This window comes from Camelus bactrianus, chromosome 7 (genome assembly GCF_048773025.1).
Source record: "Camelus bactrianus isolate YW-2024 breed Bactrian camel chromosome 7, ASM4877302v1, whole genome shotgun sequence".
Classification (NCBI taxonomy): domain Eukaryota; kingdom Metazoa; phylum Chordata; class Mammalia; order Artiodactyla; family Camelidae; genus Camelus; species Camelus bactrianus.
This window is the reverse complement of record NC_133545.1, coordinates 74,458,427-74,470,811: the sequence shown is the minus strand read 5'-3', so window position 1 is coordinate 74,470,811 and position 12,385 is coordinate 74,458,427. Positions and strand designations below refer to the sequence as shown.

At 34.5% G+C, this 12,385-nt stretch overlaps 1 protein-coding gene across 3 annotated transcripts in view; it reads right to left on the bottom strand.

Moving 5' to 3' along the window:
• The window catches only part of FAM185A (family with sequence similarity 185 member A), a 130,040-nt gene that overhangs the window by 76,835 nt on the left and 40,820 nt on the right, over nt 1–12,385 (bottom strand). The window contains exon 8 of one of the 3 annotated variants that reach the window (XM_010946653.3): nt 873–4,163. The exons of the other annotated variants lie outside the window; for them this stretch is intronic. Within the exon in view, the coding sequence (XP_010944955.2) occupies nt 4,051–4,163 (113 nt within the window). The 3' untranslated portion in view covers nt 873–4,050. Of the gene's footprint in view, nt 1–872; nt 4,164–12,385 lie in introns of those variants that run through there. 3 annotated transcript variants of the gene reach the window in all.

Here is a 12,385-nt window from a genome sequence, read left to right as displayed (position 1 = left end):
TTGCATATACTAATATATACATAAAATAGATAAATAACAAGTTTATACTGTATAGCACAGGGAACTATATTCAATATCTTGTAGTAACCTATGCTGAAAAAGATTATGAAAAACCAATATATGTATGTTCATGTATGGCTGAAGCATTATGTGTTTAAGAGAGTAAAATCCATGGCTTTTCCTTTCTGTTTGGATTTGACTATGTGATTCAAATATGTACCATTCCTTTAATAAGTTTAAATATGGTTGTTGGAGTTTGTGCTCATGAACTTTCTGGCTGTTGTTAAGCAATTTCATAAACTTTATTTTTAGTTATGAAAATGCTCATATAACTGCATATGGTGAAAAATATTAAATATTATAAAAGTTGCCACATTGCTTTACAGTTTCCTCTACTTAATAATTTAAAATACACACAACTACATCAAATACACTAAGATGTGAGTTTCACCCAAATTCATACAAATTTTGATTTCAAGAAGGGCAAACTAAAAGGAGACTTAGAGATATCCCACAGAGCTGACTTTTTGTTTCTTAAAGAAGGTAAAAACAGACAGAACACTAAGTAAGTGAAATATTAACAAAAGAGACTATTATAAATCATATTTGGAAAAATTCATAAGAAGTGACTTCACCTAATCATAAAAATACAATCCAATAGATAGGTCTATTCAGTATTGTATAATTTAACTGTTCCAGGAGTAAACAAGTAAGGTTGGAAAGAGAATCCATAAAATAACTATATAGTACACCATTATAAAAGTAAAAAAATCTATCTTATTACATCAGGCTATAAAATGGCTGAATGTTTCTCCCCCTCAGTGCATTGTCTTAAATTTAAAAAAAAAAAATCAAGAATCAGTGCAATTGCATCATATTTACAATGTGTTTTATTCACAACTTAAACTTACATTGATGTCACAATAAGTACTAAGTAGAAAACATGTTATATGAGAGCTCTCATACAAAGAATTCTAAAGTAAGTGTCTCCTTTTACCTATATCTTTGTATAATTTCTTCTTTTTGACTTTGAGTGGAAACTATGAAAATGACATCATACCATATTGCATTACATGTCAAAACAAAGATTATCCTGGGTAGGACTGTCTCAATTCTCTGAGCTCTTTAAAAGCAGAGTTATCACAAGCTGCTTGCAGTAAAAGAGCAGAGATATTCAAAGCATAAGAACTGAATGGATTATTGCTGGCTTGAAGATGGAGATGGCCTCTAGAAGCTTAGAGTGATTGCCTACTGACAGTCAGCAAGTAAACAGAGATCTCAGTCACAAGGAACTGGATTTTGCCAACAATATGAATGAGCTTGGAAGTAGATTATTCCTCAAATCATCCAGATGAGAACTCAGCCGGGCCAAAACCTTGAGTCCAGCCTTGTGGATGCCCTGAGCAGAGAACCTAACCACACTGAGGTCCTGACCTACAGAACTATAAGCTGATAAACAGCTGTTATTTTACTTAATTTTTTTCAGCTTTATAACTAATTGTATTAAATTTTTTTTAAATGAGTTACTTCGATATACAATATTATATGTTTCAGTTGTACAACATAGTGACTGACAATTTTTAAATTTATGTTCCATTTATAGTTATGATAAAATATTGGCTATATTCCCTTTGTTGTACTTATATCCCTGTAGCTTATTTATTTAATACATTGTAGTCTGTACCTCTTAGCCCACCACCCCTGTCTTGCCTCTCCCTCTCCCTCACTGGTAACCACTAGTTTGTTCGCCTGTGAGTCTGCTCCTCTTTTGTTATATTCACTAATTTGTCTTATTTTTTAGATTCTACACATAAGCAGTATCATACAGTATTTGTCTTTCTCTGTCTGACTCATTTCACGTAGCATGATGTCCTCCAAGTCCATCCATGTTGCTGCAAATGGCAAATTTTCATTCTTTTTTATGGCTCAGTAGTGTTCTATTGTATGTATATATACTTCTCTATCCATTCATCTGTTGATGGACACAGGCTGTTTACAAGTAATGGCAATTGTAAGTAATGCTGCTACGAACACTGGGATACAATTATTTTTTTATCTTTTTGAATTCGTGTTTCTGGGTTTTCCTTTTTTTTTTTTTTTTCTTTTGGCTATATACCCAGGAGTGGAATTGCTGGGTCATGTGGTAGTTCTATTTTTAGTTTTTTGAGAAATCTCCATATCCTTTTCCATAGTGGCTGTGCCAATTTACATTCCCATCAACAGCATACAAGGGTTCCCTTTTCTCCATATCCTCACTAACATTTGTTATTTGTAGACTTTTTCATGATAGCCATTCTGACAGGTGTGAGGTGATTGTTTTGGCTATTTGAGGTCTTTTGTGCTTCCATAAAATTTTAGAATTATTTGTTTTTAGTTGCAGTTTTGATTTGCATTTTCCTGATTAGCGATGTTAAGCATCTTTTCATGTGCCTGTTGGCCATTTGCATTTCCTCTTTGGAAAAAAAAATGTCCATTCAGTTCTTCCGCCCATTTTCTAATCAGGTTGTTTGTTTTCCTGATGTTGAGTTGTTAGAGCTGTTTATATATTCTAGATATCGGTCATATCATTTGCAAATATTTCCTCCCATTCAGCAGGCTGTCTTTTTATATTGTTGATTGTTTCCTTTGCTGTGTGGAAGCTTTTAAGTTTAATTAGGTCCAGTTTGTTTATTTTTGCTTTTATTCCTTTGCTTTAGGAGACAGATCCAAAAAATATTGCTATGATTTATGTCAAAGAGTGTTCCGCCTCTGCTTTCTTCTAGAATTTTACGTTTTCTGATACTACATTTAGGTCCTTAATCCACTTTTAGTTTAGTTTTGAATATGGTGTTAGAAAATATTCTGATTACATTCTTTTACATGTAGCTGTCCGGTTTTCTCAATACCACTTATTGAAGAGACTGTCTTTTTTTCCACTGGATACTCTTGCCTCTTTTTGTCATAGATTAATTGACCAGAAGTTTGTGGGTTTATATCTGGGCTCTCTATTCTGTTCCACTGATATGTCTGTTTTGATTATTGTAGCTTTGTTAGTGTAGTCTGAAGTTAAGGAGCATGACTTCTCCAGTTCTTTTCTTCTTTCTCAAGACTGTTTTGGCTATTTGAGGCCTTTTGTGTTTCCGTAAAAATTTTAGAATTATTTGTGTTTTAGTTGTGTATAAAGTGTCCTTGGTGTTTTGATAGGGATTGCATTGAATATGTAGATTGCCTGGGTAGCATGGTCATTTTACAGTATTTATTCTTCCAATCCATGAAATGGTATATATTTCCATCTAATTTTGGATTTTGTTTGTTCTTTTTCTAGTTTCGATAGGTTGGGTTTTTCCTTGTTTTCTGAGGTAGGCTTGTATTGCTATAAAGTTCCCTTTTAGGACTGCTTTTGCTGCACCCCATAGATTTGGGGTCATTGTTTTTGTTTTCATTTGTCTCTAGGTATTTTTAAATTTCCTTTGATTTCTTCAGTGATCCATTGGCTGTTTATAGTAGCATATTATTTAGCCTCCATGTGTTTGTGGTTTTTTGCAGTTTTTCTTCTTGTAGTTGATTTCTGGTCTCACAGCATGGTGGGAAAAGATGCTTGACATAATTTTAGTTTTCTTAAATTTACTGAGGCTTGTTTTGAGGCCCAGCATGTGATCTATCCTGGAAAATGTTCCATGTCACTTGAAAAGAATGTGTATTCTGCGGCTTTTGGATGGAATGTTCTATATCAAACAATTAGTTCCATCTAGTCTAATGTATCATTTAAGGCTCGTGTTTTCTTATTGATTTTCTCTCTGGATGATATGCCCATTAATGTAAGTGGGGTGTCCAGGATACCCCAGGGTAAACAGATGTTATTTTAAGTCAGTAAGTTTGTAGTAATTTTTTACAATAGAAAACTAATATAACAGCTAAGTACAAATTCTGAAAAGACTTTCTTAAGACAAGTCACCAGTATTCATTCCAATTTGTTGTTTTCAACATTTATAGGGATAGTGTTATTTACATTTTTATAGTCACAGACCTACTTATCATTGTTAAAAATTAGAAATACAACTCAAACCATTCTTAGTCCTTCAGTTTCAGGGACTGAAACCAGCTTTGACTTCTAAAAGTTACAGTGCCTTTTGGGGCATCAGCCTTAATCCACTTTTCATGTTTGCTTGCTTGATTCATGAGCCCTGAAACACAAAATTGCATGAAGTTATATCTTTATTGACACGAACAATATTTGACTACATAGATCTTAACAATACATCTCTAAAACTGCAAAACACTTTGGAAAAGCAAATATCTTAGTAAAGACAGTCTGATTTGGAAAAGAGTTGCAGAGGTTATCTGGGCTTGTTCTTTCCTTTCATTACCTCAGAACAACTCTGAAAGGGAAGCTTTTTTTTTTTTTTTGTATTCAGGTTTTAAAAAATATTTAGGTACAACTGACAAAATAACACACGTATTTAAAGTATGTAATGTATTAAGTTTTGACACTTAAGTAAAAGTCTGTAAAACTCTCTCTTCAATCAAGATAATATATGCATCACTCGTAAAAGTCTCCTTGTGCCCCTCTGTAATCTTTCCCTCCTGCCCCTCTCCTCCTGTCACCTCTACACCCCCACCCCCAATCCCTCAACAATTACTCAACTACTCGGTTATCACTATGGATTAATTGAATTTTTAAAATTTTAACAAATGGAATCATAGAGTATGTACAGTATGTTGTATTTTAAAAAAAACAATCTAGGTTCTGTCACTCAGCATAATTATTTGAGGTTCATTCACACTATAGCATGTATCAGATAGCTTCCTTCCACACATGCTGATTAGTAATTTGTTGAACGGTCATGGGCACGCTGTGTACCTCCTATCTCTCTGGAACTCTCTCTTGTGAACTCTAGCATCCCTGATCTCCTCCACTTGATGAGTCTGTTGGATTCTGCCTGTGTTACCCCCTTCCTGCCCCACAACCTGGAAACTCTCTCAAGGTGACAGGCTATGGCAATCATAGAGCTCACCTGGTTCGCTTCCCATCTCTAAGTCTTCTAGCTGTTTATTTTTTTTTTTCTTTCAATCAAGGTAATTAAGGTGTTACACCTCTCCGGAGTTCCACGGCAGTTCTGTACTTAAGAAACCAGTCAAATCTGAACTGAGGAGAGTTGTGAATACACTTTCTCAACTCATAATATATATTTTCTTTGCTGAATCCAAGCACACAAGTCAGGAAGCAACACTCTTCTTTTCTACAGTTTTTCTTTTTGTTACTACTGTATGATGCTCCTAGCTGCTGAAAATGTGCTTTGTACCATTCAATCTGTGTCAAGTGCTTCCTCGATACAAATTCTTCTTTGAATTCTTGCTTTTCCCCTTTAATCTGAGCCATAATCTTGTCTATGTCTTCACTGTGTCTTTCCCAGAACACAGCTACGTATTCAATGACTTCCTTTGGAAGTTTTTCTCCTACTTTTCTTGCTATATTTTCAGTATCATCAAACCCCATTTCTTATTAAACTGGTTACGATCTCTCTCATTCCAACTGGTAAATCCCTGTGTTGGAAGCTTCTCTTTTTCCTTGAACTCTTGATCATCAAAAGGTTCAACTTTGTCAGTTTAACTCTGTTCATCTTTTTGTGCCTCTGCTGCATGTAACAGGTCAAGATTTCAAGGTATATACACCCAATAGTTTTCCTATATACAGAATTTCTTTTTCTAATAATTAAACATAGAGTAAAGAACGAGAAATTCTAAATATTGGTTGTGGTAACTTTATTATTTTTTTTTATACCTTTTGGCATCAATAATAAAGCATCAGTAATAGTAAGGTTTTCCCAAATATCCAAGATCTTTTCCTTAATGTATTATTTGTCACCCAATCATGAGTTTCTTTCTTAGGAAAAGATAAACGAATCTACCTATTTCCTTCTGCAGTGGTAGAGACCATGCATAGTGCTACTGCTACTAGCAAAATGAACACACAAGTGATATTTAGCTTAGAGACAATACTCAAAAGCAAGATGGTTTATAAAGTTCCATTTAGGTTGCTTGAAAATAGCTTTATCTTGCCAATAAGTAATTTACTGAAAGCTCTGTACTTTGGGCTGAAATCTGTGGAGACTCTTACTATAATTTGTAAAGTTTATAAATTCCTTCTTACAAAAATTTTTGCAACACAGTTTGGAACTTGAGGTTGCAGAAACCTTGTTCCTTATTTAATTTCCTTTGTCAATGAAAATCAGACGGTATTCTTTTGACCAAGAAATGGAAAATAATTACCCTATCCCCATGTGGCTTGGCTTTCATTAAATGAGAGAAAAGTTTCTTCTCGGGACATGTTTTTAAAGTCTAGCATTTGCTCTCTAAATCTGCCATGTCCAAATCTACTCAAATATATAAATATCTAAGTTTGATTGATTAATTGATTTCTAAATACCTAGTTGAGAAGCATTAGTCATTATTTAACCCCAAATGCATCTGATCTAATCTGCACTAGCTGCACATAAAGACAGGGCTCCAAGGAGTAATTTGCAGAATTTCAGTCTCTTGTTTAAAAATAGACTTAAGCTTCTTGGCTAAGGTGAACTTCTCTGCTCCCCCATCCAATTACTCCCTACTCCAAACCCTATAACAGACTTTGTTTATTTACATTTAGTTCAGAGAGATAATTCTGGTGCTGCCTTATTAGGAACAGATTAAACTTCAGTGCATCACAGTTGGAGGATTCCCTCTTTTACATTATAAACATTACTGGCCACCCACCATGGGAAGTAATTTAGGGAGGGTCAAAACATATTTTAAAAATGCTAATACCCTCAAAAAGTTTACCTATGGCTAGGAAAATAAATTATACACTTATGCAATAATATAAAAATAATTACTCTGCAATCTTATTATATTTAATACACACATTTCACAAACAAAACCTCTAACACAACATACAATCCCATAACCAAATATTTTAATGTTGTCAACATTCTTTAACTGTTTATAATCTTCCCTTGACAAAAACGCAATGCAGGACATCTTAATAACACATTTTTACTGAGAAGAAAGTATTTTTGAGGTAGTTTTAATGCTGCCCATCATATTTTCTCTCAGTTACCTGGAAAAATGACAAAGTCAACAGTACATTAGGTTTAGAGCAAGTGTACAATTAGCTTTGTCCAAGAAATATTCTTAGACTCTTTCTTCCTCAAATCTTTCATGTCTAATCCCATCCACTGTATTTTTCACATCAGATATTGTACTTTCCATTTCTAGAAATTCAATTTTGGTCTTTTTTATATCTTCCATGTCTTAACTTTATTCCAATATGTGGAATTCAGTTATAGTAACTATTTTATTTTTCTTCTCTGCTAATTCTAACATCTGGGTCTGTTCTGGCTGGGTTTCAACTGATATTCTCTTCATTATGGGTCATGTTTTCTTGCCTCTTTGCATGTCTGATAATCTTTCACTGGATGCCAGACATTGTGAATTTTATTTTGTGGAGTGCTGTGTATTTTTGTATTTCTGTAAATCTTGAGCTTTGTTCAGGGATGTAGTTATTTGGAAACAATTTCAGCCTTTCATCTCTCGCTTTCATGATTTGTTAGGTAGTTCTGGAGGAATGCTCAGTCTAGGGCTAAGTGTTTCCAACTACTAAGTGCTCTATTCAGTGCTCCATGATTATGATATTTTCCAGTCTGGCAGGTGGTATAGGTATTATTCCTGGACCTGTGTGAGCCCTAGGGTCTATTCCCTCTGGTACTTTATTCTATAAACTCCAGCTGTCTTGGTCTCTGTGGACTCTCCTCATGGTCTCCTCAACTCAAGGGTCTGCTGGGCTCTACATTAGTTCCCTTTCCATGTACAACAGCCTGAAGACTCTCAAATCAGTAAGTAGGGACTCATTTTGCTTGTTTCCCATCTCTCAGTGACCACTTTCTTTTATTGACTGATGTATAGTGTCTCAGAAACTGAGTTTTTTTCCCATGTATTTTGTCTATTTAAAAATGTCTGTTATTGTTGGTTTAAGTAGAAGAGTAAATCAGTCCTCTCTACTCCACTTCTAGCCTGGAAGTTTTCTCTCATCTTTCTCTCTTTCTTCCTTTCCCCATCTTTTTTCCCTCTCCCTCCTTTCATCATGCTCTCTCCCTCTCTTTTTAACTTCTTAGTGTGAAATAATTAAAGTCTTACAAGAAATTGCAAAAGTACTAAAAAGAGGTCCTGTGAACCCATTACCCAGTTCCCATAATTTTGACATCTTATAATTACCCATAGTGCATTATCAGGAATAGGTAATTGGTTGGCAAAGTACAATTAATTAGACTATAGACTTAACTCAGATTTCACCAATTTTTACATACACTCACTTTAAAAAATGTTTTGTGTATACTTTTTTTTTAAATGTGAAAAATTTTATTACAGTTTTAAGATTAGCAACAACCCTTGGGGAAGTAGAGTGAGCATCCCATTGAAATCATACACCCAAGAGCGTAGGAATGTATAAGGTCACAGTACGTCATTTCTATAATTTTTTTTTACTTTTTTAAAACATTTTTTATTGATTTATAATCATTTTATGTGTATACTTTTATGACATTTTATCACATGTATAGATTCACTTAACCATCATTATAATCAAAATACAGAACTGTTCTATCACCACACAGGAAGTTCCTTGTGACATCCCTTTATAGTCTTTTCTTCCCTCTGTTTTCTTAACTTCTGGCAACAACTTTTCTGTTCTCCATTTCCATAATTATATTAATTCAAGAATGTTATATAAATATAATCATATAGTAGACAGTATTTGAGACTGGCTTTTTTCACTCAGCATAATGTCCTGAAGTTCTATCCAGGTTGTATTAATAGGTAGTTCCTTTTTTATTGTTGAATAGTACTCTGCTGTATGGACATATCACAGTTTGTATGACCATTTACTGGTAGGATAGTTTAGTCATTTCCAGTTTTTAGTTATTACAAATAAAGCTATGAATACTTGTATACAGGTTTTAATGTGAATATTAAGTTTCATTTCTCCAAGATAAGTGCCCAAGAATGTAATCATTGGGGCATATGGTAGTTTTCGTGTTTTAGTTTTTCTTAAACAAAATGCCAAACTTAATTCGAGACTGGCTATACTACTATACTATTTCACATTACCAACAGCAATGCAAGAGAGATCAAATCTCTCCACATCCTTCCCAGCATTTGATATTTCAGCATTTTTTATTTTAGCCATTCTAATAGGTATGTAGTAGCATCTAATTCTGCATTTAATTTGTACTTCACCAGTGGCTACTGATGTTGAACATGTTTTTGTGTTTTAACTTGTCATCCTATATATATTTTATGGGTGTACTATTTCTTAAATTGTATATAATTACACTTTTATATGTACAAATATTTTTTTCTTCATTACTGTTAAGAGTTTGCATAAGGTAAGATTTGACAGTGGTTCATTATTTCTTGAATAACCAAAAGAAATACAAACAAACAAATCCCTCCCTCCCCAGGCATCACAAACAGAATTCATGTGCTCTAAGACTGGGGCCGGCACTTTGATTTCTAGTCTAGGGGTCAGTAAGTTACAGCCCACAGAACAAATCTGGCCTGAGGCCTGGTTTTATGACCTAAGAGCTCAGAATGAGTTCTATATTTTTAAAGGGTTATAAAAAACAAAAACAAAAACTAAAAAGAATATACAACAGAAACCACATGTGCCTGCAAAGTCTAACATTTACTATCTGGCCTTACAGATAAAGTTTGCAGATTAACAGAAACAAAATATGATCTTCCTTTTTTTTTTTTTTTTCTGAATAAGCCTTAACAAAGTTGATGTCTCTCTACAATACTCCTAGAATCTTATACTTTTAACAAAACGGAGAAACAAAAATACCATAAAAGCACAAATGACCTGAAGGCAGTTCCTAAATTAATTTCCTGTCAAAAGTATTTTTAAGCATACAGCTATAAGCCTATAGCATTCTTCATCCTGCTACCAAATTTTTCATGTTGTCCTGAAGCATATCTACATGACAATTTCATGTGCTATAAGCTTAGAAAAAATTAAAACTTCAGTGTGTTCTAAAAAAAGTTATTTCTATGAGTCATATCAAAAAACTAGATTGTTTCTCCTTTAGAAAGAAGAAAAAAACTATCTCTAGATCAAAAAAGTGGCATCCTGTGGGCCTAGACTCATTGCAATCTCTTTTCCAACCTATAATCCAGTTTTCTAATATAAATCACAGTACCATTAAATGTATAACTCTCCAGCCTACAAAGAAGCCAAGAACTCCCTTCTGACTTGGTGGTTTATTTTGATCCCAAATGGATGTATTTTTACCATGCCTTCCATTTCCAGTTTGACTAAAACAAAGTGAACCCATTTTCCCTACCATGCAGACAATGACAAACAACAATCTGTGGCTGGCAACATACTTTATCTCTAATACTTTTTAATCATCAAAGTTGGGGAGCTTTTAAGACAAAAGGACTTTGTACCACATGCATTTGGGGGCTTAGAAAATGGCTTGATACACAACAGTGAGGTTTCATATGTAAGTTGATGAACCCAGTCTAAAACCTGACAGAGAAGTTAGCTTCTTCCTAAAAATATCTTACCTAAGCCATTCACTACCTGTCCAATTTGTCATAGATGGGTAGAGCACAAAACTTAGAATCAAGGATCTCTTAAGGATTAGAGAATGCACCCTAAAGAAAGAATACACAGTGTGCACAACTCTTTAGTAGGTAAATGTTTTAGCCTAAGAGAGTTACAGGCTTTCTTTTGACCTCAGAATAGCAAGTAAAATATTTGTAAATCACTTTAAGAATTATACAACATGAAGTTATTTATCAGTGACAGCAACAGCAAGGGAAACCATAGAACAAGAAATCAAATAAAATTACAGGGCTGACATCAAACCCTGTGGGGAGCCAGAGCCCTAGGGACTAAATTTTACTGGCATGGCTTCTTGCAGAAATCATGCTACAGATACAATCCAGATCTCTTAGTGGTGAGGATATTTCTGTTTCAATGTTTCATAGGCTCTGTAAAGAAGGCCCAGAAGAGCTGAGCTCAGCTGCCTATAATAACAACTCACGTATAAAGCTGCTCATTACTTCCCAAATTGGATTCCAGATTGGAAATCCCCACAGAAAAAGCAATCTGCTCTGGTTTTCTAGGCCTCTTAAATTATTCCATCCACTTGATAAATAAGGTCTGTGGCCTTTCTGAGCACCAAACGGTTTTAGAGTCAATATGAAATATGAAAGTCTCTTTAAACCCAGTAACTTGTTCATACAGCTCTCTCCAAAAGAGACTGCTGCCTTATCTCATATGTAAGACATAACAATATGTACATAAAAATAATAAAATAGGCTAAGGAGCTTCATAATCATCAATAAGGTAGGCACGCATCTTCCTCACAGTATCCATTTATAGGCTTAATTTAAGATTTTATAGAATTTTTATATAATAAACATTTATAGATAATAAAAAAATTTATTGCTAAAAAATCCTAACCATTATGTGAGTCTTCAGCGATTAACAATCTTTTTGCTGGTGGAAGGTCTTGCCTCGATGTTAATGGCTGCTGACTGATGAGGGGGGTGATTGCAGAAGGCTGGGGTGGCTGTGGCAATTTCTTAAAATAAGACAACACTAATGTTTGCTGCATTGACTGACTCTTCCCTTCACAGGGAGCACTTTGGAGCATTCAATGATATTTGATAGTATTTTACCCACAATAGAAATTCTTTCAAAACTGGAGCCAATCCTCTTAAACTCTGCCACTGCTTTATCAAATAAAATTCTGTACTACTCTAAATCCTTTGTTGTGATTTCAACAGTCTTCATAGCATCTTCATCAGAAGTAGATTCTATCTCAAGAACCACTTTCTTTGCTCACCCGTAAGAAGCACCACCTCCCCCATTAAAGCTTTATCATGAGATTGCAGTAATTCACTCACATCTTCCAGCTCCAGTTCTAATTCTAGTTCTCTTGCTATTTCTACCACATATGCAGTTCCTCCACTGAAGTCTTGAACCCCTCAAAGTCATCCATGAGGTTTGGACTCAACTTCTTCCAACCTCCTGTTAATGCTGATTTTCTGACCTCTTCCCATGAATCACAAATGTCCTTAATGACATCTAGAATGGTGAATCCTTTACAGAAGGCTTTCAACCAACTTTGCTCAGATTCATCAGGAAGATCACTATCTATGGCAGCTAGAGCCTTATGAAACTTATTTCTTAAATAATGAGACTTGAGAGTTGAAATTACTCTTTGATCCATGGGCTGCAGCAGGCTTGAAAAGAACATTGATCTCATTGCACATTTCCATCAGACATCTTGGGTAATGTGCAATGTCAATGACCAGTGATATTCAGAAAGGAATATTTTTTTTTTCTTTCTGAGCAGTA